The 26,327-nt window shown below is 47.1% G+C and overlaps 1 protein-coding gene across 4 annotated transcripts in view; it reads right to left on the bottom strand.

Moving 5' to 3' along the window:
* The window catches only part of MEIOC (meiosis specific with coiled-coil domain), a 434,415-nt gene that overhangs the window by 59,489 nt on the left and 348,599 nt on the right, over window positions 1–26,327 (bottom strand). For all 4 annotated transcript variants that reach the window (XM_063959971.1, XM_063959970.1, XM_063959968.1 and 1 more), the window contains one exon: window positions 9,107–9,241. In XM_063959971.1, coding sequence (XP_063816041.1) covers window positions 9,107–9,241 — 135 coding nt within the window. The remainder of the gene's footprint in view (window positions 1–9,106; window positions 9,242–26,327) is intronic.

The following is a 26,327-nucleotide window of genomic DNA, read 5'->3' as shown; positions in this document are numbered from 1 at the left end:
TTCCTGTAGGATAGCCCTGTCTGTCAGCAAAGCTGGTAAGCCTGATTTGAAGAATCAGTGAGGCAGGAGTTCTTGAAACTTCAGCCTGTACCCCTGGGACACAATATCCTGTACCCAGGGGTCCAGGCAGGACGACACCCACATATGGCTGAATCATCTGAGCCTCGCCTCCCACCGACCCCTCCTCCAGGCCGTGCGGTCCACCGTCATGTTGAGGATTTTGACGTACCAGAAGCAGGCTCCTGGTCTAGGTTTTTTGCCCACCCTCCTCTAAAGAAGGTGTTATGTGGCTTGATCTTTCTTGTTTTAGGAGTCCGAAAGGACTGTGACTTAGCTGAAGAAAAGGGTTTCTTCGTAGCAGGCGCAGCTGAAGGAAGAAAAGGTGACTTACCCGCAGTTGACGTGGAAATCCACACATCTAGCGCTTCCCCAAATAGAACCTGACCTGTGTAGGGTAGGTTCTCCACGCCTCTCCTGGATTCCGTGTCGGCAGACCATTGGCGCAGCCAGAGTCCTCTACGAGCCGAGACAGACATGGAAGATATCCCTGCAGCCATCGAACCCAGGTCTTTCATGGATTCCACCGTAAATCCCGCAGAATCCTGTATGATACGTAAGAACAATTCAACGTCACTTTTATCCATTGTATCCAATTCCTCACGTAACGTGCCAGACCACTTTACTATAGCCTTAGAAATCCATGCACAGGCAATAATTGGGGCGTAATATCGTCCCCAAAGCCGTGTATATGGAATTGAGCGTAGTGTCAATTTTGTGATCAGTCGGTTATTTCAATGCGGCAGATCCCGGGACAGGTAAAACCACCTTTTTTGACAATCTGGACACAGATGCATCAACTATGGGTGGGTTTTCCCATTTCTTTCTTTCCTCCTCAGGGAAGGGAAATCAACCAGAACCTTTCTTGGGATCTGGATTTTTTTTCTCTGGGTTTTCCCAGGATTTTTCAAATATAGCATTTAACTCTTTAGACGCAAAAAAAGGTTAGTGGGGCTTTCTTATTATCCGTGAAGTAAGCCTCCTCAACCTGTTCAGATATTGCGTCAGCAATATTTAACACATCTCTAATGGCTTCAATCATCAACTGCACCCCTTTTGCAAGAGATGCCGCCCTCCGCAGCACGTCCCCATCACAGTCTACCGTGTCAGAGTCGGTATCCGTGTCGTCTAGCATAATCTGGGCAAGAGCACGTTTTTGAGAGTGAGTGCCAGGGGGCCTGAAGGTGCCGACCCGGACCAAACAGCCATAGAGTTTTGTAAAACCTGAGTTGCAATTTCATTCTGTGCTACCCTAGTAGAAATCTGAGAAATCATACTCTTAATAGAGATTAACCATTCAGGTTCTCCTATTGGAATGTGCTAAACCAGAGCAATCCTGATTGCATGGAATGGGATCATCCTGAGAGGACATATCCTCTGCAGCATTTGACACAGAATCCCTAGACATGGCTTATGTGAGACAGCAAGCACCCTACACACACACACACACACACACACACACACACACACACACACACAGGGAAATGGCAGACAGAGTTTCCCCCCTAAGAATGCCAAGAGAGACACAGAGCTTGGAGCCAACCCACACACAGTGCTTTAGGAGATAAAGGACACCCTTTACCAGCGCCAGCTGTGTACCTTAATAGGTTACATAGTCTATTGCCAGCCTTCCCCGCCTTCTAACACCCCCTGGTACCGTACAGATAGATGGAGTTGATGTGGAGGGACAACTCTCACCTGTCAGCGTCTCTGCATGCAGGAAAGATGGCGCTGAACGCTGCTGGGTCCGCTCTGAGAAGCTCCGCCTCCTTTTCTGGCGCTGCTTCCTGCTTTGTTTGAATTTTATGCTGGCCTGAGGAATTGTGCTGGCAGAGATCTGGGGTCCCCAACAGGCTTGACGACCAGTGTAGGGTATAGGCGCTGGCTCAGGGCGCTCCCTACCCTGTTACCATCTTCACACCGGCTCCCCGCTAGTTAAGGGGGCCCGGTGACTCACTTGCCACCGACGTCTTCTGGCTCTGTAAGGGGGTTGGCGGCATGCTGCTGGGGTGAGCGATCCCCTGTGGCGGGGAACGATCGATCCCCTCAGGAGCTCAAAGTCCTGTCAGCGGAGATAGTGGCTCAGGGGCGGACACTACTCCCCCCCAGTCCCACAAAGCAGGGAGGCTGTTGCCAGCAGCCTTCCTGTGCCTAAACTCTATAAAAAAAAAAAATGAAACTAAAGAAACACCTATGGAGCTCCCATAGCTATGACCGGCTCCTCTGGGCACATATTCTAAACTGAGTCTGGTAGGAGGGGCATAGAGGGAGAAGCCAGCCCACACTCTCAAATTTTTAAAGTGCCAATGGCTCCTGGTGGACCCGTCTATACCCCATGGTACTAATGTGGACCCCAGCATCCTCTAGGATGTAAGAGAAAAGGGAAAGCTATGTAACAGTACAGCAAGAAAAGGCAGACAGCAGAGCTAATATAAGTCACATACAATACAGAAATTACAATTTAACCGCCATGGACACTGAATTCAACTACACAGCTGCAGTAACTAGTATAAAATAGTGCTGAGTATAACCTGACTCCAGGGAGAGGTATACAGGGAGACTGGACCCAGCGTTCCCAGAGACCTGCAAAGCTGTAATTGGATGCCAAACGACTCTCTGAGGGTGGAAGAGGAATGGCGCCCTGGGCTGGGGGAGGGGCCACTGGGTAAGCCCTGACCTCCCCTTGCTGACTTTAACCACCAGGTTCCCTGGCCTGTATAATTGTCCCCAGCATCAGTGTAATTAGCCCTAGTGGTCTAGTGTAGTCCAAGGCCATAGTCTGGGTACACATCAGCAAACCTCCGGTCTGTCTCCTGGAACAGGAGGTATGAACTGCTGTGATCGTGGGACCCTGCCGTTCTAGTCCGCTGTGCTCCAGTGGCAGTCTTGGGGTCCCCTGTGTGCCCTGCTAGCAAAGGTATTGCAGGGGTCCCCGCCAAAAGTTCGTCACCATGGCCGGAGTCGCGGCTTCGGCAGGGGTGATGGGGCAGCAGCGCTGCTTGGGCAGCAGAATGCAGCTCCACTATTAGCACGGTGACCATCTCCTGCTGGCACCAAACAAATACTGAAGAACCTGAACTGTGGCCGGGATATGGGGGGGGGGTGAAAAGGGTCCAGTGCAACCTGAAAGCTTCAAAAAGCTTAACTGTTCGGTGCCTGTCTTCGTCTCTACCAGCATACCCCAGGGTTATGCCTGTGGATACCTATGGACATTGAAGTATAAAATCCAATTACAGAAGAGTACTGCCAAATTAACGCTATAGTTTTTCACATTATTGGGCACGCGTTTTCAATTTTCAGACTGTGATTGATTTGCACAGTAACAGAAAATAAGAATTTACTCACCGGTAATTCTATTTCTCGTAGTCCGTAGTGGATGCTGGGAACTCCGTAAGGACCATGGGGAATAGCGGGCTCCGAAGGAGGCTGGGCACTCTAGAAAGATTTATGACTACCTGGTGTGCACTGGCTCCTCCCACCATGACCCTCCTCCAAGCCTCAGTTAGAACACCGTGCCCGGACGAGCAGACATAATAAGGAAGGATTTAGAATCCCGGGTAAGACTCTTACCAGCCACACCAATCACACCGTACAACTCGTGATACTATATCCAGTTTGACAGTATGAAAACAACTGAGCCTCTCAACAGATGGCTCAACAATAACCCTTTAGTTAACAATAACTATTTACAAGTATTGCAGACAATCCGCACTTGGGATGGGCGCCCAGCATCCACTACGGACTACGAGAAATAGAATTACCGGTGAGTAAATTCTTATTTTCTCTAACGTCCTAGTGGATGCTGGGAACTCCGTAAGGACCATGGGGATTATACCAAAGCTCCCAAACGGGCGGGAGAGTGCGGATGACTCTGTAGCACCGAATGAGAGAACTCCAGGTCCTCCTCAGCCAGGGTATCAAATTTGTAGAATTTTGCAAACGTGTTTGCCCCTGACCAAGTAGCTGCTCGGCAAAGTTGTAAAGCCGAGACCCCTCGGGCAGCCGCCCAAGATGAGCCCACCTTCCTTGTGGAATGGGCATTTACAGATTTTGGCTGTGGTATGCCTGCCACAGAATGTGCAAGCTGAATTGTACTACAAATCCAGCGAGCAATAGACTGCTTAGAAGCAGGAGCACCCAGCTTGTTGGGTGCATACAGGATAAACAGCGAGTCAGATTTTCTGACTCCAGCCGTCCTGGAAACATATATTTTCAGGGCCCTGACAACGTCTAGCAACTTGGAGTCCTCCAATTCACTAGTAGCCGCCGGCACCACAATAGGCTGGTTCAGGTGAAACGCTGACACCACCTTAGGTAGAAATTGGGGACGAGTCCTCAACTCAGCCCTATCCATATGGAAAATCAGATAAGGGCTTTTATATGATAAAACCGCCAATTCTGACACTCGCCTGGCTGAAGCCAAGGCTAATAACATGACCACTTTTCACGTGAGATATTTCAGATCCACGATTTTTAGTGGCTCAAACCAATGTGATTTTAAGAAACTCAACATCACGTTGAGATCCCAAGGTGCCACTGGAGGCACAAACGGGGGCTGAATATGCAGCACTCCTTTTACAAAAGTCTGAACTTCAGGTACTGAAGCTAGTTCTTTTTGAAAGAAAATCGACAGAGCCGAGATCTGTACTTTAATGGAGCCTAGTTTTAGGCCCATATCCACTCCTGCTTGCAGGAAATGCAGAAATCGACCTAGTTGAAATTCCTCTGTTGGGGCCTTATTGGCCTCGCACCATGCAACATATTTTCGCCATATGCGGTGATAATGCGTTGCCGTAACATCTTTCCTGGCCTTAATAAGCGTAGGAATGACTTCTTCCGGAATACCCTTTACCTTTAAGATCCGGTGATCAACCGCCATGCTGTCAAACGCAGCCGCGGTAAGTCTTGGAACAGACAGGGCCCCTGCTGTATCAGGTCCTGTCTGAGCGGTAGAGGCCACGGGTCCTCTGAGAGCATCTCTTGAAGTTCCGGGTACCACGCTCGTCTTGGCCAATCCGGAACCACGAGAATTGTGTTTACTCCTCGCTTTCTTATTATTCTCAATACCTTTGGAATGAGAGGCAGAGGAGGGAACACATAAACCGACTGGTACACCCACGGTGTCACTAGAGCGTCCACAGCTATCGCCTGAGGGTCTCTTGACCTGGCGCAATATCTTTTTAACTTTTTGTTGAGACGGGACGCCATCATGTCCACCTGTGGTTTTTCCCAACGGTTTACCAGCATCTGGAAGACTTCTGGGTGAAGTCCCCACTCCCCCGGGTGGAGGTCGTGTCTGCTGAGGAAGTCTGCTTCCCAGTTGTCCACTCCCGGAATGAACACTGCTGACAGTGCTAGTACATGATTCTCCGCCCATCGGAGAATTTTTGTGGCTTCTGCCATCGCCATCCTGCTTCTTGTGCCGCCCTGTCGATTTACATGGGCGACTGCCGTGATGTTGTCTGACTGGATCAGCACCGGCTGGTGTAGGAGCAGGGCTTTTGCTTGACTTAGGGCATTGTAGATGGCCCTTAGTTCCAGAATATTTATGTGAAGGGAAGTCTCCTGACTCGACCATAGTCCTTGGAAGTTTCTTCCCTGTATGACTGCCCCCCCAGCCTCGAAGGCTGGCATCCGTGGTCACCAGGACCCAGTCCTGTATTCCGAACCTGCGGCCCTCTAGAAGATGGGCACTCTGCAGCCACCACAGAAGAGACACCCTGGTTCTTGGAGACAGGGTTATTAAGCGATGCATCTGAAGATGCGATCCGGACCACTGGTCCAACAGGTCCCACTGAAAGATTCTGGCATGGAACCTGCCGAAGGGAATTGCTTCGTAAGAAGCTACCATCTTTCCCAGGACCCGTGTGCAGCGATGCACTGATACCTGTTTTGGTTTCAGGAGGTCTCTGACTAGAGATGACAAATCCCTGGCTTTCTCCTCCGGGAGAAACACTTTCTTCTGGACTGTATATCCAGAATCATACCCAGGAACAGTAGCCGTGTCGTCGGAACCAGCTGTGACTTTGGGATATTCAGAATGTACGTGTTCAAGGATTTCAAATTTAGAATGGGTCTCACCGAACCGTCCGGTTTCGGTACCACAAATAGTGTGGAATAATAACCCCGGCCTTGTTGAAGTAGGGGTACCTTGATTATCACCTGCTGGGAATACAGCTTGTGAATTGCCGCTAGCACCGCCTCCCTGTCTGAGGGAGCAATCGGCAAGGCAGATTTTAGGAACCGGTGGGGTGGGGACGCCTCGAATTCCAGCTTGTACCCCTGAGATACTATTTGCAGGATCCAGGGATCCACCTGTGAGCGAACCCACTGATCGCTGAAATTTTTGAGGCGACCCCCCACCGTACCTGGCTCCGCCTGTGGAGCCCCACCGTCATGCGGCGGACTTGGAAGAAGAAGCGGGGGAGGACTTTTGCTCCTGGGAACCTGCTGTTTGTTGCAGCCTTTTTCCCCTACCTCTGCCTCTGGACAGAAAGGACCCGCCTTTTCCACGCCTGTTTTTCTGGGTCCGAAAGGACTGAACCTGATAAAACGGCGCCTTCTTAGGCTGTGAGGGGACATGGGGTAAAAATGCTGACTTCCCAGACGTTGCTGTGGAAACTAGGTCCGAGAGACCATCCCCAAATAATTCCTCACCCTTATATGGTAACACTTCCATGTGCTTTTTTGAATCTGCATCTCCTGTCCACTGGCGAGTCCATAAGCCTCTCCTAGCAGAAATGGACAATGCACTTACTTTAGATGCCAGTCGGCAGATTTCCCTCTGTGCATCTCTCATATATAAGACTGAGTCTTTTATATGGTCTATGGTTAACAGGATCGTGTCTCTGCCTAATGTGTCAATATTTTCTGACAGTTTATCTGACCACGCAGCGGCAGCACTGCACATCCAAGCTGACGCAATAGCTGGCCTAAGTATAATGCCTGTGTGTGTATATACAGACTTCAGGATCGCCTCCTGCTTTCTATTAGCAGGTTCCTTGAGGGCGGCTGTATCCGGAGACGGTAGTGCCACCTTTTTAGACAAACGTGTGAGCGCTTTATCCACCCTAGGAGGTGTTTCCCAACGTGACCTATCCTCTGGCGGGAAAGGGAACGCCATTAGTACCTTCTTAGGAATTACCAATTTTTTATCAGGGAAAGCCCACGCTTCTTCACACACTTCATTTAATTCATCTGATGGGGGAAAAACTACGGGTAGTTTTTTCTCCCCAAACATAATACCCTTTTTAGTGGTACCTGTATTTATATCAGAAATGTGTAACACCTCTTTCATTGCCTCAATCATGCAGTGAATGGCCTTAGTGGGCATCAGGTTAGACTCATCGTCGTCGACACTGGTGTCAGTATCAGTGTCGACATCTGGGTCTGCGGTCTGAGGTAGCGGGCGTTTTAGAGCCCCTGACGACCCATGCGACGCCTGGGCAGGCACGAGCTGAGAAGTCGGCTGTCCCACATTTGGCATGTCGTCGATTTTCTTATATAAGGAGTCTATACGTGCACTCATTACTTTCCATAAGCCCATCCACTCAGGTGTCTGCCCCGCAGGGGGTGACATCCCTTCTAAAGGCATCTGCTCCGCCTCCACATCATTATCCTCATCAAACATGTCGACACAGCCGTACCGACACACCGCACACACACAAGGAATGCTCCGAATGAGGACAGGACCCACAAAAGCCCTTTGGGGGGACAGAGTGAGAGTATGCCAGCACACACCAGAGCGCTATATAATGCAGGGACTAACTGAGTTATGTCCCCTATAGCTGCTTTTTATATTATATATATATATATATATATTGCGCCTAAATTTAGTGCCCCCCCTCTCTGTTTTTACCCTGTTCTGAAGTGTAGACTGCAGGGGAGAGCCAGGGAGCTTCCTTCCAGCGGATCTGTGAAGGAGAAATGGCGCCAGTGTGTCTGAGGGAGATAGCTCCGCCCCTTTTCCGCGGCCTATTCTCCCGCTTTTTCCTGGATTCTGGCAGGGGTATTTACCACATATATAGCCTCTGGGGCTATATATTGTGGTATTTTTGCCAGCCAAGGTGTTTTTATTGCTGCTCAGGGCGCCCCCCCCTAGCGCCCTGCACCCTCAGTGACCGGAGTGTGAAGTGTGCATGAGGAGCAATGGCGCACAGCTGCAGTGCTGTGCGCTACCTTGGCGAAGACTGATGTCTTCTGCCGCCGTTTTTCCGGACCTCTTCTTGCTTCTGGCTCTGTAAGGGGGACGGCGGCGCGGCTCCGGGACCGAACACCAAGGACTGGGCCTGCGGTCGATCCCTCTGGAGCTAATGGTGTCCAGTAGCCTAAGAAGCCCAATCCGGCTGCAAGCAGGCGAGTTCGCTTCTTCTCCCCTTAGTACCTCGCTGCAGTGAGCCTGTTGCCAGCAGGTCTCACTGAAAATAAAAAACCTAAACTATACTTTCTTTCTAAGGGCTCAGGAGAGCCCCTAGTGTGCATCCAACCTCGGCCGGGCACGAAATCTAACTGAGGCTTGGAGGAGGGTCATGGTGGGAGGAGCCAGTGCACACCAGGTAGTCATAAATCTTTCTAGAGTGCCCAGCCTCCTTCGGAGCCCGCTATTCCCCATGGTCCTTACGGAGTTCCCAGCATCCACTAGGACGTTAGAGAAATGTTGGAAATTTGCTGACCGCATACCCAAGTCAGACGAAGAAAGATGGTCTGTCTTAAGGGCATGTTGCTAAAGTGTTTGCATAAACAGACGCTAAATTGCTCACATTGGTGGCCATACTCAGATGGAAAATCTGCATCTACCATATGGCTGGTGCACCAAGCAGTATTACAGCATCTGAAGACGCTGAAAGTGTGCATATCAGTCCTTGCACATACAGATGCAAGCTTTTACACCAGTGGAAGGGCTGATACTATTAGCATATAGTCGCTGATGCAACTAAAACAAAAGACACAAAAGCGGTCACATCAGTGTGAGACTCTGAATCAGACCCTAAACTTTCTAATATACTGTAGCAGCATGTCACCATTAAAAGCAGAAAAGTTTAGTGCTTACTCTGGCCTGTTCACGCAACTGATCCACTATCAAACGGTCAACTCTGGAGGGGTTGGCGGTAAGTCTTGGGATAGGAGTATTGTTTGTGCTGGAAACCTTCTTCCCAGGATAATGCTTCACAAGAACAGATTCGGTCTGAAACAAATATATATAGCTGTGCTTATTTTAGCATTCCTACAGTATTTGGTTCAGTTTACATAAAATATGTATTTTGCCATTCAGCAGCTACCATGTATATGTAAAAAATATTTACCAGTCTGTCAAAATGACGGAACAGCAGAACAGTAAAGTAAGCGCCAGCAGCTGTGCGCACCCGAACAGAGCAACACTTAGATGGGCGCTATCTAGTGCCTGCCGGTGTGCTAAACACTTGAATTCCTCCCCACAGAGGTGAGAAGCAGCGTTAGCCTTTTATTACACAGGATGTATATAAACGATGTATTGTGTGGATTTGAGGACACACACTAAACGGTGGTCATTAAGATCTGTCGCAGATCGCATCATCTTCCAATATATCATATAGGGGTAGATGTATTAACCTGGAGAAGGCATAAGGATGTGATAAACCAGTGATAAGTGCAAGGTGATAAACAAATCAGCCAATCAGCTCCAATACATAAAATTAACAGTTAGGAGCTGATTGGCTGGTGCGTTTATCACCTTGCACTTATCACTGGTTTATCACTTCCTTATGTTGTTTCCAGGCTTAATACATCTGCCACATAGTGTATATCCAATTTAGGGTTCTAGAGATTGGGTAGGATATCGGAACAATTATGTAATATGACGTTAAAAAGAAATGGGAGCACTTGGTACACAGCTGCTGGTTTCAAAAATTACTTTTTAAAATTGTGTTTAAACAGTTTAAAATACAATATAAAACACAACATTAGCGAGATATGCAGGTGGATGAAATATATTACCTGTGGCCATGATTATTTATATAGAAAAAACAAGCAAAGTATGGATTATTACTGAGCACACAAGGAGCTGCAGCAAGGGCTGTGCTCACTGTATGCCACCAAACATACAAGAGGAACAATATAAGAGAAGGGGACACCAGCCACTACATGTGCTCACTATCTATAATACATACAAATTAAAGAACATAAATCCCTCTCATAAATGACATAAATAAATCCTCAATGTTGGCTATTTCGATGTACATAAACAAAAAAGAAAACAGCAATAGTGTAACACGTCAAAGGCTGATCTTGTACCCACCCAAGGTGTGCACTATACAGGTTAAGGATGACTGTGTCCTCCACCTCTATACATATAATATAGGTAGTATACCGTACTCACATGAAGAAACACTGGGGTACACCAATAAAGGTTTCTTTTCCAGTCCCTTGTCTCCAAAGACACACCATATGAAGAGACTCAAAGTGTATAGGAAACCAATAAGATTGGCATACCTTGGCTTCCAGTTCCGGTCTTCAAGGGATAGGGAGCACACCGTGAGAGCTCCGTCCCCTGCCATCCCGCTGAACCACCTTTTCTAGGCTGTTCTCCGCCTCCACGTCTCCCGGACCTGCTACCTCCGTAATCGCTATGGATCGCTTTATGACCCCTGTGTCCGCGGCCCCGCAGCCTCCCGTCAGCGCCACTGTGAGACAGGAGAAGCGCCGCGCAGCTGGCAACATGGTGCCAGACGCTGGCGCTGACACCCTCACCCCTGCCTCCAAGAAAACGGCTGCTGAAGCCACAGGGATTCCTTCCTCCCAAGTATGCCGCTCCCCAGACGCACCAGTGACATATGGGAATGTAGTAGAGGCTATTAGAGCTACTATGTAACCCCATTCTCTCCAAGGCTGTGTCTGATATCACACAGCAGCTGCAGCAGCTCACACAGCGTGTCACTCTTACTGAATCTCAACTACATGCAGCTTCTCATGACATTGAAGGGCTACATCATTCTGGAAAATCACTGACATCTGGAATAAATTAAACGACTTTGAAAACAGATCAGGGAGAAATAATATAAGGCTGGTGGGATTACCTGAATCAGTGAAAGGCACAGCATTAGCCCATTTTGTACGAGTTACCTATTGGGTATCGAGCAAGACTGTCAGATTCTGGTTATAGAATGGGTCCATCGTGTGGGGCCCGCACAGACCGCGGGTGACTCTTTTTCGCTGTCTGAATTACCTCCACAAGGTGGTGTTCTGGTATGCTTCACGAGTTAAAAAAATATTCAATGGGAAGGGAACAGGTTTTTTATTTTTCAGGACTATTCTGTGGAGTTGACCAGGGCCCGGGAAGCCTTTTCTCCCATATGCTCGCAACTTGTGTCAGAGGGCCGCAAGTTTGGTCTGTTATATCCTGCCCATTTACGCCTGTATGAGGGGACTTCTCACAAAGGTTTCTTGTCGCCAGCTGATGCCACTGCTTACCTAGCTGACGCGAACCACTCCGACATCTCTGATCCACCTGCAGCAGCCACCTGAAAGGGTTACTTCTTGAATTTCGCTATTGCCTCTCATGTTTACTCTATTTTATTGAGTTGCTGGCCTCTATATGACTTATGCGAGGCAGGAGTCTCGCTTTCTACTGCTTTGACCTGAGTCACTGATGTGCATTTTCTCCTGATTGAACTGTTACAACGCCTGAATTTTTCATCCTGTTTAATTACCAGCTCCAAGTTTTTACTCAGTCTGGGAACAGTTGACTTTTCTTACTTTCATATTTCACAGATGGCTTTTCTATGGATCTCTGTTGACAACCTGGAACATCATTTTATGTTTAATTTTGATTCTATTACAGGTTTAATTCATTGCTTGGCAGCTCTCCCCGGAGCACCATCTATTTCTATTTTTGTTGTTTTTACTGTTGTTGTTCTCTCTATGTTTGGTCGGATGGGGCCCCCTACCCATCTATCCGGTATCTAGCACCCGTGCGAGAGCGGAGTATTGATGTTTTGCTCCTGCATGTCTGCTAGCTTGAGGACTACGGCTGGATTTACTATTTTGCATTTGCTTATAATGTCAATAACAATGGTATTGCCATCTACAAGTGATGATCTTCATCTTTCTTTCCCGCCCCGCACTCCTTTGTTTTGTCTCTCTCCTCCCCACCTCCCCCCTCCCTTTCTCTTCGCTGGGACTGTTTTTTGTATTCATTTTGTCTATACATGATATAGGTACCTTCATTTTGCACTCTCCTCTGAGTAATGCCTGATCTAGTAGTGGGGTTGTGGAATGTTGGCGGTTTTAATTCACTGGCTAAGCGACGTAAGGTACTTCTCCATCTTACTAAAAAACATGTGGATCTGGCGTTTCTCCAGGAAACACATCTGTTGAACTGTTTAAATTGGCAGGTGCTGGGTTCTAGCTCCTTTAATTCTAAGGCCAGAGGGGTAGTAATTCTGATCAAACGCCATTTGCCCTCTGTTATAACTTCCACTATAGTTGACCCAAGCGGTCGTTATGTGATACTTACAGTTAAGATTCTGGATAAATCTTACTTACTATGTAATGTCTATGCTCCCAATGTTTACTCCAAATCCTTTTTTCAACTGCTGCTTGCCAAATTGTGCCCCCTACTTTCTGATCCGTTAATTTTATATGGTGACTTAAATTTAATTTCTTCCCCTTATTTGGACAGATCCCATACCTCTACTCGGTCTCTTACATTACCGAAGCTAGGGGTCCCACTTCTAGCTGAGAGGTTGCAGGCGGTAGATATCTGGAGGGCCCTTCACCTTATCGATAAGGAATACATGTGCTTATCCGCAGCTCACCACACTCTTTCTAGAACAGATTATATTTTACTTTCACAATGCCTTTTACCACAAGTCACAAGTTCTCATATTGAGGCAATAGCCCTCTCAAATCACGCCTTAGTTACAACCACCCTTCACTTTCCAGACACTTCCTCCTCCCCTAGACTGTGGAGATTCCCCTCATACTTAGCAAAATCTCTCAAATTCCAGCAACGTCTGGAATCTGATTGGGAAGCCTTCCGGATAAAAATTTTATCTCATTTGGACAATGACCCCCTTCTGTTTTGAATGACAGCAAAAGCAGTCCTCCGGGGTGATATTATATCTTATGTCTCCGCCACGGATAAAAAATATGCCTCCAAATATCTGGAATTTCAAGGAAACTTGTCAACAGCCGTCCAGCAGTATAAATCCTCCCCGTCACCCCATACTCTGCTTTTATACACAGATGCTAAAACACATTTTAATGAATTTATTAAATTAATGGGTGATCAATACCTTTTCTCTGTGAATGATAGATATTATAAATTTGGTAATAAAACAGGGAGGTTATTGACAAATCTACTCAATGGCTAATGCCGCCCGATGGTCAATCGCCCATTGCATACATCTTCAGGTGCTATGACAACTAGCAACAGGGAAATCACTGAAGTGATGAAACTCTTCTATCAGGACTTGTATTCCACCTCTTCGTCCTCTTCATGCCCTCATGACAACTCACCCTGGCCCCCAGCGTTTTGGGACGATGATCCAACTCCACAACTTCCTCCGTCCAAGGTCCAGACTCTTCTTGATCCTATAACTCTTACAGAAGTTAGGCAAGTAATTGGTCAACTTTGTCGTAACAAGGCGCCTGGCCCTGACGGTTGCAGCACAGACTTTTATCAAATTCTTCTTCCCCGTTTAGGCGATACACTGGTACGGGTACTGAATGCCTTGCTTTCGTCTACATCTCTCCTTGAACACGGCTATCCTTAAAATTCTCCCTAAACCTGGTAGGGAACTCTCATTACCTGGTTCCTACCGTCCCACATTGCTACTTAACCTCAACTACAAATTACTCACCAAAATCATGGCAGATCGCATTAAATTATTACTTCCTCATATTATACAGAGAGACCAGAACGAGTTCATAGCGGGGCGACACGCTGAAATTAATGTTCGTTGGGTACTTTCAGCAATATATTACGCTTATACCTTGCCTCCCACTCATACTCTCCCTGGATGCTGAAAAAGCATTTGACATGGTCGAGTGGGCCCACCTATTCCATTCCCTCTCTCGATTTGGAATCCCTGACTCCTTTATTAACTTCCTAAAGATATTGTACTCTGCTCCTCAGACCCAGGTATCATGTAATGGGATTCTTTTCTCTCCTTTTACCATCGGTACAGTCACGAGGCAAGCTTGTCCTCTATCCCCCCTGCTCTTTGCAATTGCCTTGAAGCGCAATATATAAACAACTTGGAACTCCACGTGGCGCTACTTAATCACCTTCAGAGAAAGCTTACATAGTAGGCATACCAAATTTCAGGTCTCACAGCTGTCTTGATTTGAGAATCAACTACAAAACATAAAATATATACAACACATAGTGCAACACTGTAAAATAATTAATGGGTGTTTTATTAATGGTCCCACTCACATATAAATGTGAAATAGATTGCATGTAGAAAATCACAAGACAGCATAAAATATCCACATGGATGCTTCTGAGGAAGGACGTAAGTCCGAAAGCGCTTAAGCAGACAGACGAGCCAGACAAGGATTGGAGCTGCGACCTGGGACCGGTGGAGACGCTGGAACTTGGGGACTTTGCGGTGATTATACCCGGGAGACCTTATCAGGCTTGCAGTCCTATGTGGATATTTTATGCTGATTTTAATTAGATGTTTTGTGAGTGCATTCCTTATTAAATTTTTGTCTTTGAAAAAAGACGGTGTTGCACTATTATACTTATTTTTTATTTCAAGAGTCCTATGGAGGAGGATTCAGCCGTGGAGTGAAAACTACCCTTCATGTCTTGTGATTTTCTACATGCAATCTATTTCACATTTATATGTGAGTGGGACCATTAATAAAACACCCATTAATTATTTTACAGTGTTGCACTATGTGTTGTATATATTTTATGTTTTGTAGTTGATTCTCAAATCAAGACAGCTGTGAGACCTGAAATTTGGTATGCCTACTATGTAAGCTTTCTCTGAAGGTGATTAAGTAGCGCCACGTGGAGTTCCAAGTTGTTTATATATTGCGTATCATTTAGAATCACGGTGAAAGGTTCTCTTTTGGTTCTCCAAGGCTGCTACTGGTGATATAGCGCATTAGGGGTCTATTTTCTCTTTGTCCAATTGCCTTGAAGCACCTGGCAATTGCGCTGAGGCAAAAGAAGAGATTTTCAGGAATCTGGGTGGGTGATCTGCGTCTCGCTCTTTTCGCAGATGATGCTATTATTTGTTTTAAATCCAGCTTCATCTCTTCCTGAAATATTAGGTTTGATTGGAGCTTTTGGAGACAGGGCGGGATACAAGATCAACATCACCAAGTCAGAGCTTCTTCCGCTGGGCACTTCACTCCGTACCCTTTCTGATCATCTCCCCAATTTCTCTTTTAAGGTCGCCCGAACGAAAATTACTTACTGAGGGATTCAGATCCTGACAGATCTTTCTAGATTATACGAGGAAAATTTCACTCCCATGTTGACCCGTATCACTGCTTTACTGGAAGTAAAGTTACGCCCTCTATCTCTTTTGGGGAGAGTGGCTGTACTGCACAGTATAGTTTTCCCGAAACTATTCTATCTCATGAAAATACTCCCTATTGGTCTTTCTAAACGAGACATACAATACCTGCGCAAAATAATGTCCAGATTTTTATGGAAGGGTAGAAAATCATTCATAGCTTTAGATAAACTTATGGCTCCAACATCGGCGGGGGGAATCGGTGTCCCAGATTTTGCCTCATACTCCATGGCCACTTGATTTCGATGTGCTGCTGATTGGCGGTTCAACAGGGACCTATTTACTGACCCAGTCTTAGATGAGGCCTTTTTTATCCTTATTCCCCGGGTGTTCTCTTATTGTCCAAAGCTTCATCCATCCCTACACACATACTTCATAATCCTCTCTTTCATGATATTTATTATGCTTGGATCACATTACATACGAAATTCCACTGTAATTCCCATACCTCACCATGTATCCCATTATGGCGTAATCCTATGTTTCCTCCGTCCCTCACCAATTCCAATTTCCGTGTCTGGAAAGAGAAGGGTTTGACGAATTCCTCGAAAGTCTTTGATCCTGGAGGCGCTCTTCTCCTATTCTCGGATCTTCGAAAGAAATACAACCTTCCGTATTCACATTCTTTCATGTACCTGCAGGTCCGCCATTATTTGGGATCTATCAATTCTTTCCAAAAAGTGTTATGTAACACCTCAACCTCATTTAATCCCTTACAAGTGTCTCTAAATGTGCATAAATCAGGCCCTACCCGCATTAGACAGCTTTATTCCATTTTAACGTCTGCCTCCACTGATGTCAGATGGGATAAACTTCTGCCGCAATGGCAAAAGATCTGCCGCATCTTACTGATCATCAACAACTCAGTGGTTGTTATACTCCTATAATGATATGGCTAGCTTCCCCATATTTACAGGAGGTACTGTACATCTACGCACTCTGCAAAGAGCTTATATCTCCCATACCCAACATGCCAGATTCCACCCGACTGAATCCGGAGAATGCCCCAAATGTCACGCGAGCACTGCTACCTTTTGGGAGTGTGGTTTGATTCGCCTCTACTGGCATAAAGTGGTCGCATTTGTTAATCAATTACTAGGACTAAGGGTTAGAGCAACTCCATTGACATGTCTTTGCGCTAACTATAATGAATGGGATCTAGGTCCCTCACGACAACAATGGCTACCATTCTTGACAGTTTTAGTCACCGTATCTAAGAAAATCATATTGTCACAATGGCTTTCAGCGTCTTCCCCGAAATTGATGGAAGTACGTGGAAAGCTTTTATAAACACTATATTTTGACAGGAAATCAGCCCAAGTCAACATAGAACTGGGAGTTAAATCTTTTTACAAAAAATGGGGCCTTTATATAGACTCCCGTGATCAATCAGAATCAGCTTTATTGGCCAGGTATACTTGCGTATACTAGGAATTTGTCTTCGGTTTGCTACAGCCAAGTAGGTAACAGATAAGCAGGTGGGGGGGAGTAAAGTCACACATATAGGTATACGGTAGGGACACAAGTTAGTTACATGTACGTCTAGTCAGTCAATGTTCAGGAGTTCAGCAGGCGGACCGCTTGGGGAAAGAAACTTTTGAGGCTTCTTGTGGACCTGGCGGGGACGGCCCTGTAACGCCTGCCTGAAGGAAGCAAGTTAAACATGCTGTGGCCGGGGTGTAGCTGGTCTTTTACTATCTTCATTGTCCGCTTTTTAGCTCTGGAAAGGTACAGGTCCTGGACTGAGGGAAGGTTGGCCCCGATGATCTTCTCTGCGGTTCTGACCACCTTTTGGAGCCTGCATCTATCCCTCGCGCTGTAGGAGCTGTACCATACGAGTATCGAGGAGCACAGTACCGACTCCACAATTGCGGAGTAGAAGAGGAGCAGAAGCTTCTGTGGGATGTTGAACTTCCTTAGTTGCCTGAGGAAGAACAACCTCTGCTGCGCTTTCCCAACAGTGGCGTCAGCGTTGGACCCCAATTTAAGGTCCCGGGAGATTGTGGTTCCTAGAAACTTGAAGGAGTCCACTAACGATACCACACTGTCAGCAATCATTAGCGGAGGTGCACTAGATGACTTCTTCCTGAAGTCCACTATCATCTCGACTGTTTTGAGGGGGTTGAGCTCAAGGTTGTTGTGGATGCACCACTGGGCTAACTGGTCTACTTCCCGTCTATAGGCCGATTCGTCCCCGTCCTTGATGAGGCCGATGACGGTGGTGTCATCTGCGAATTTGATGATCTTTACTGATTGCGCCTCTGAGGTACAGTCATTTGTGTACAGGGAGAAGAGCAGGGGTGAGAGGACACAGCCCTGAGGGGCCCCTGTACTAATGGACCTCGCTTGAGAGGTGAATTCCCTCGCTTTCACCACCTGTGTCCTATCTGTCAGGAAGTCTACTATCCAGGAACAGGTAGCTTCTGGGACCCCTAGGCGAAGTAATTTGGGGTGGAGGATGCTGGGGACGATTGTATTGAAGGCCGAGCTGAAATCGACAGACAGGACCCTCGCATAGGTACAGGGAATGTCTAGGTGCTGTAGAATGTAGTGCAGGCCCAGGATGACTGCATCCTCGACACACCGATTTGATCGATAGGCGAACTGCAGGGGGTCCAGTCGACCCAAACCCAAATATTTAAGGTATTTGAACACATGGAATGGTTTCTTTATAGAAGACTGTTGAAAGATTCCACAATATGACCCCCCCTAATTCCTGTTCATTGGTCCTTTTATGACTTATGTACTTACTGCTCCTATTATTGTATACCAATATAGTCTTACTGTGCTGATGGTACTAATGTATTGTCACTCTCTTATCCCAGCCCTCCCTCATGTGTGTCCCCTCAACTTGCCTCCCCCCCTGCTCCTTTTCTCATTAACCTTTCTTCATTCACATTTTGATTTAGAGTGTAGGTTGTATTGTATATTTTATAATTACTGTAGTTGTGAAATACACTCACGCATCGATACACATGTCCTTCTATATTTGCTTGCTCCTGAACAGATTTATATTTTTTGGATTGTGCCTTTATTGATAGGCTACGGATTAGCTATTTTATTGCTCAATAGCACTTTGGTTGGGACTATTCCGGTGACTCTCAGATTGTGTTTTGTAATGTTATGTATTGTATGGATATCTCTTTTCACATGGTCACTAATTGAGTACCTCAAATCCTCCGTATATGTTATGTCATATCATCTTTTCATATTGTCTATATGTATGTTTCACGACTACAAATATCTTGTTTCCTAAGTGAATTATTCTTATAAAATGAATAAACAGATTTAACAAAAAAAAAAGGAAAAAAAAAAAAGGATTTTAATTACCTACCAATAAATCCTTTTCTCGTAGTCCAAAGAGGATATTGGGGTCCACATTAGTACCATGGGGTATAGATGGGTCCACTAGGAGCCATTAGCACTTTAAGAGTTTGAGAGTGTGGGCTGGCTCCTCCCTCTATGCCCCTCCTACCAGACCCAGTCTAGAAACTGTGACCGAGGAGACGGACATCTTCGAGAGAAGGTTTATACAGATAGCGGCGAGATTCGCACCAGCTCACACACAAGGCAACCCAAGCTAACTAGCTTGAAACATCAGCAACGGCTGAACAGGATTATTACCAAGTAACAAAACAGCACTTACCAAGAACTAAGCAGTACTGAACTAAATAACCACTTGCAGGAAAATGAAGCACTGGGCGGGCGCCCAGCATCCTCTACGGACTACGAGAAAAGGATTTACCGGTAGGTAATTAAAATCCTATTTTCTCTTGCGTCCTAGAGGATGCTGGGGTCCACATTAGCACCATGTGGATGTACCAAAGCTCCCAGAACGGGAGGGAGAGCGCGGAGGCTCCTGCAGAACTGACTGACCAAACTTCAGGTCCTCAGAGGCCATACTATCGAACTTGTAGAACTTTGCAAACGTGTTCGACCCAGACCAAGTAGCAGCTCGGCAAATCTGTAAAGCCGAGACACACCGGGCAGCGGCCCAGGAAGAACCCACCTTACGAGTAGAGTGGGCCTTAACAGTCGTAGAACACGGCAATCCTGCCGTAGAATACGCATGCTGGATAGTGAACCTGGTCCAGCGAGAGATTGTCTGCTTAGAAGCAGGACACCCAAGTTTCTTGGGATCATACAGGACAAACAGAGAGTCCAATTTTCTGTGACGAGCAGTCCTCTTCACATAGCTTTTCAGAGCCCTTACAACATCCAAGGACTTTGATGAAACTGAGGAGTCAGTAGCAACTGGCACCACAATAGGTTGGTTGATATGAAATGCTGACACAACCTTCAGAAGGACTGCGGACGTGTCCGGAGCTCAGCTCTATCTTCATGGAAGATCAAGTATGGGCTTTTACATGACAAAGCCCCCAACTCCGACACATGTCTAGCAGAAGCTAAGGCCAACAAAGTGACAGCCTTCCACGTGAGAAACTTGACCTCAACCTCCTGAAGAGGTTCAACCCAGTCCGACTGGAGAAACTGCAACACCACATTAAGATCCCAAGGCGCCGTAGACGGTACAAAGGGAGGTTGGATGTGCAGAATTCCCTTCAAAAAAGTCTGAAACTCAGGGAGGGCAGCCAACTGTTTCTGAAAAGAAAATTGATAGGGCTGAAATTCGGACCTTTATGGATCCCAACCTCAGGCCCACATCCACACCTGCTTGCAGGAAGAGGAGAAAACGTCCCAGTTGAAACTCCACCGCAGGGAACTTCCTGGACTCAAACCAAGATACATATTTTTTCCATATACGATGGTAATGTTTTGACGTTACTTCTTTCCTAGCCTGTATCAGGGTAGGAATAACCTTGTTCGGAATGCCCTTCCGAGCTAGTATCTGGCGTTCAACCTCCATGCCGTCAAACATAGCCGCGGTAAGTCCTGATAGGCGAACGGTCCCTGCTGCAGCAGGTCCTCCCGAAGAGGCAGAGGCCTCGGATCTTCTACAGTCGATCCAGAAATCCGCGTACCAAGCCCTTCTCGGCCAGTCCAGAGCGATGAGGATTGCCTGAATCCCTGTTCTCTTTATGATTATGAGAACTCTTGGAATGAGTGGGAGTGGAAGAAACACGTACACCGACTGGAACACCCACAGAGTTACCAGGGCGTCCACTGCCACGGCTTGCGGGTACCTCGACCTGGAACAATACCTCCAAAGCTTCTTGTTGAGACGAGAGGCCACCATGTCTATTTGGGGTACGCCCCAAAGATCTGTTACCTCCTTGAACACCTCCGGATGGAAACCCCACTCTCCTGGATGGAGATTGTGTCTGCTGAGGAAGTCCGCTTCCCAGTTGCCTACTCCCGGAATGAAGATTGCTGACAGCGCCAACGCGTGTTTTTCTTCCCAGAGGATGATTCTTGTACTTCTGACATTGCAGCTCTGCTCTTCGTTCCGCCCTGACGGTTTATGTAGGCCACTGACGTTACATTGTCTGACTGCACTTGAATGGTCCGATTTCTCAGAAGAGGGGCCGCTTGGAGAAGACCGTTGTAGACAGCTCTTCGTTCCAGAATGTTTATTGGCAGGCCGGCTTCCAGACTTTACCACCTTCCTTGGAAGGTTTCCCCTTGAGTGACTGCGCCCCAGCCCCGGAGACTTGCATCCGTGGTTAGAAGGATCCAGTCCTGAATCCCGAACCTGCAGCCTTCCAGAAGGTGAGGTAATTGTAGCCACTAGAGGAGTGAAATCCTGGCCTTTGGCGACAGACGTATTCTCTGGTGCATGTGTAGATGGGATCCCAACCACTTGTCCAGAAGATCCAGTTGGAAGGATCGAGCATGAAACCTACTGTACTGCAGAGCCTCGTAAGAGGCCACCATCTTTACCAGAAGGCGAATGCACTGATGAACCGACACCCGGGCTGGCCTCAGGACACCCCGAACCATTGTTTGTATCACCAACGCTTTTTCCTCCGGAAGAAACACCCTCTGCACTTCCGTGTCGAGAATCATTCCCAGAAAGGACAACCTCCTGGTTGGCTCAAAATGTGATTTTAGGATATTCAGGATCCAACCATGTTCCCTGAGAAGCTGGGTTGTGAGAGCTATTGACCGTAACAGCTTCTCCTTGGACGATGCCTTTATCTGCAGGGCGTCCAGATATGGCATTATGTTCACCCTCTGCCTGCGGAGGAGAACCATCATTTCCGCCATCACCTTGGTGAATACCCGAGGTGCTATGGAGAGGCCGAATGGTAGGGCCTGGAACTGATAATGACAGTCCAACAGTGCGAATCGGAGATAAGCTTGATGCGGCAGCCAAATCGGAAAAGTGGAGGTACGCATCCTTGATATCCAGGGATACCAGGAATTCCCCCTCCTCCAGACCTGATATCAATGCCCATAGAGACTCCATTTTGAACTTGAACCCCCTCAGAAAGGGGTTTAGTGATTTTAAGTTCAGAATGGGCCTGACCGAACCATCTGGTTTCGGTAACACAAAAAAGTTCGAATAGTATCCCGTGTTTTGCATTTGAGGAGGGACTGGTACAATGACCTGTGCCTCCACCAACTTCTGGATGGCTCCCTGCAGGGTAGCCCTGCCTGCCGGCAAAGCTGCCAAGCCCGATTTGAAGAATCGATGAGGAGGGAAATCTTGAAATTCCAGCCGGTATCCCTGGGACACAATATCTAGTACCCATGTATCCAGGGCAGACATGACCCAGATGTCACTGAAATGTCTGAGTCATGCCCCCACCGGTCCTACCTCCAGGCTGCGCTGTCCACCGTCATGCGAAGGACTTTGGAACAACTGAAGCAGGCTTCTATTCCTGGGAAACTGCTGCAACAGGTTTCTTGGATTTTGGCCGGCCCCCTCTAAAGAAGGTGTTGGGCGGTTTGGCCTTTCTCGGTTTAGTAACCCAAAAGGACTGAGATGCAGGTGAAGAAAAAGGTTTCTTCGTAGCAGGAGCTGCTGAGAGAAGAGGGTCTTACCCGCTGTAGCCGTGGAGATCCACGCATCCAACGCTTCCTCAAAGAGAGAGCCTGACCTGTGTAGGGTAGGGTCTCCACACCTCTCCTGGATTCCGCGTTGGCAGACCAATGGCGCAGCCAGTCATCGACGAGCTGAGACAGACATGGAAGACATTCCTGCAGCCATTGAACCCAGGTCTTTCATGGATTCCACCAAAAAAAACGGCAGAATCCTGAATGTTACGGAGAAACAATTCAATGTCACCCTTATCTAACGTATCCAAATCGTCAAGTAACATGCCAGACCACTTTACTATAGCTTTGGAAATCCATGCACAGGCAATAGTGGGACGTAGTATCGCCCCTGAAGCGGTGTATATGGATTTGAGCGTAGTATCAATTTTGCGATCCTGGAACAGGTAAAACCACCTTTTTTGAGAGTCTGGATACAGACGCGTCCACTATGAGTGGGTTTTCCCATTTCTTTCTAAACTCCCCAGGGAAGGGGAAAGCAACCAGAACTTTCCTAGGGATCTAGATTTTTTTCTCAAGATTTTCCCATGCTTTTTCAAAAAATAGGATTTTAATTACCTTCCGGTAAATCCTTTTCTCGTAGTCCGTAGAGGATGCTGGGGTCCATTTTAGTACCATGGGGTATAGACGGTTCCGCAGTTGCCTTCGGCCCTTTAAGACTTTTCAACAGTGTGAACTGGCTCCTCCCTCTATGCACCTCCTCCAGACCTCAGTATAGGAACTGTGCCCGAGGAGACGGACAATCTCGAGAGAGAGGAATTACTATTAAACTTGTGGCGAGATTTACACCAGCTCACACCATCCATAAACAACATGTCGGCTAACATGGCCTTTAACATAAGTCATGCCAACCAGCATGCATAACGCAACAGCTGTTAACATCTGAACACATGAAAAATGTGCAAAAAGATAAACGTATTCAGCAGGAAAAATGAGCACTGGGCAGACACCCAGCATCCTCTACGGACTATGAGAAAAGGATTTACCGGCAGGTAATTAAAATCCTATTTTCTCTTACGTCCTAGAGGATGCTGGGGTCCATTTTAGTACCATGGGGATATACCAAAGCTCCCAGTACGGGCGGGAAAGTGCTAATGTTCCTGCAGAACTGACTGACCAAATCTTAGGTCGTCAGCAGCCAAGGTGTCAAACTTCTAAAACTTAGCAAACGTGTTTGCACCTGACCAAGTAGCAGCTCGGCAGATTTGTAAAGCCGAGACACCCCGAGCAGCCGCCCAGGAAGAACCCACTTTCCTTGTAGAGTGGGCTTTTACCGAAGTCGGTAACGGCAATCCTGCCGTGGAATGAGCGTGCTGAATGGTACCCCTGATCCAGCGCGCAATAGTCTGCTTAGAAGCAGGAACCCCAATCTTGTTGGGGTCATAGAGGACAAACAAAGATTCTGTTTTTCTTATCCTAGCCGTTCTTGCAACAAATCCTCAACGCTCTGACAACATCCAAGGACTTTGGGACGGCTGAGGTGTCAGAAGCCACTGGCACCACCACTGGTTGGTTGATATGAAAAGATGACACAACCTTCGGAAGAAAGTGCTGACGTGTTCTCAGTTCAGCCCTATCTTCATGAAATATTAAGTAAGGACTCTTGTGTGAGAGAGCTCCTAACTCAGACAACCATCTGCCTGAGGCCAAGGCCAATAGCATGACCACTTTCCAAGTGTGAAACTTCAACTCTAGGTCTTGTAGAGGCTCAAACCAGTCCGATTTAAGGAACTGCAACACCACATTAAGATCCCATGGCGCTGCAGCAGGCACAAAGGGAGGTTGGATGCGCAGAACCCCTTTTACGAACGTCTGGAATTCAGGAAGAGAAGCCAATTGTTTTTGGGAAAAAAACTGACAAGACCGAAATCTGAACCTTGATAGATCCTAATCTCAATCCAGCATCCACACCCGGCTGTAGAAATAGGAGAAGACGTCCTAATTGAAACTCCACCGCAGGAGACTTCTTGGATTCACACCAAGATACATATTTTCTCCAAATACGATGGTAATGCTTACCCATTTCCTGGCCAGAATAAGTGTGGGAATGACTTCATTGGGAATACCCTTATTGGCTAGGATCTGGCGCTCAACAGCCATGCCATCAAACGCAGCTGCGGTAAGTCCTGATAAACTAATGGCCCCTGCTGAAGCAGGTCCTCGCGAAGAGGAAGAGGATCTTCCAGTAATAACTCTTAAAGATCTGGATACTAGGCCCTCCTTGGCCAGTCTGAAGCAATGAGAATTGCTCAAACTCTTGTTCTTTTGATGATCTTGAGAACCTTTGGAACAGGTGGAAGTGGAGGGAACAGATACACAGACTGAAACACTCACTGGGTCACCAGTGCATCCACTGCTATTGCTTGTGGGTCTCTCGACCTGGAACAATATGTCGGAAGGTTCTTGTTGAGACGAGATGCCATCATGTCCACTTTAGGAATGCCCCAACGACTTATTACCTCCGCAAAGACTTCTGGGTGGAGGCCCCATTCACCTGGATGGAGATCGTGTCTGCTGAGGAAGTCTGCTTCCCAGTTGTCCACTCCCGGAATGAAAATTGCCGACAGAGCTTTTGCATGTCCCCTGCTTTTTGTTCTGCCTTGACTGTTTATGTAAGCTACTGCTGTTACATTGTCTGACTGGATCTGTATGGGACGACCTTGAAGAAGGTGTGCCGCTTGATGAAGGCTGTTGTATACAGCTCTCAACTCCAGAATGTTTATGTGAAGGCGAGTTTCTTGACTTGACCATATTCCTTGGAAGCTTTCTCCTTGCGTGACTGCTCCCCATCCTTGGAGACTTGCATCCGTGGTCACCAGGATCCAGGCCTGAATCCCGAACCTGCGTCCCTCCAGGAGGCGAGAAATTTGTAGCCACCACAGGAGCGAAATTCTGGCTATCGCTGACAAGATTATCCTTTGATGCATGTGGAGATGCGCCCCTGACCACTTGTCCAGTAGGTCCCACTGGAAGACCCTTGAATGGAATCGGCCATATTGTAGCGCCTCGTAAGCCGCTACCATTTTCCCCAACAGGCGAATGCACTGATGAATTGATACTGTTCTTGGTCTTAAAAGATGTTTGACCATGCTCTAGATCTCTTGAGCCTTCTCCACCGGTAGAAATATTCTCTGTACCTCGGTGTCCAGTATCATTCCCAAAAATGATAATCTCATTGTCTGTTCCAACTGGGATTTTGGAAAGTTGATGATCCAACCGTGCTGTTGAAGCACCTTCTGGGATAATGCTATGTTCTGGAGTAGCTTATCCCTGGATCTCGCTTTTATGAGATCGTCCAAGTATGGAATTATGTTGACTCCTTGTTTGCGAAGGAGAACCATCATCTCCGCCATCACCTTGGTGAATATTCTCGGAGCCGTGGAGAGCCCGAACGTTAATGTCTGGAATTGGTAGTGGCAATCCTGAACCGCAAACCTCAGGTATGCTTGATGCGGCGGGTAAATGGGGACATGCAAGTAAGCATCCTTGATGTCCACTGACACCAGAAATTCCTTTTTTTTCAAGCTGGAAATCACTGCTCTCAAGGATTCCATCTTGAATTTGAATCTTTTCAAATAAAGATTCAGAGATTTTTGGTTTAAAATGGCTTCGGTACCACAAACAGGCTTGAATAAAAGCCTTGGTTCCTTTGTTCGGCAAGGAACCAAGGCAATTACTTTGTCCTGACATAATTTGTGTATTGCGTTCAGGACATTTGTGCTGTCTTCAGCAGAAACTGGCAGGGCTGATTTGAAAAATCGGCATGGGGGAAGGTCTTGAAATTCCAACTTGTAA

The sequence above is a fragment of the Pseudophryne corroboree genome, chromosome 3 (genome assembly GCF_028390025.1).
Source record: "Pseudophryne corroboree isolate aPseCor3 chromosome 3, aPseCor3.hap2, whole genome shotgun sequence".
Taxonomy (NCBI): domain Eukaryota; kingdom Metazoa; phylum Chordata; class Amphibia; order Anura; family Myobatrachidae; genus Pseudophryne; species Pseudophryne corroboree.
The sequence above is the reverse complement of the archived record's forward strand: the minus strand, read 5'-3'. Positions and strand labels throughout refer to the sequence as shown.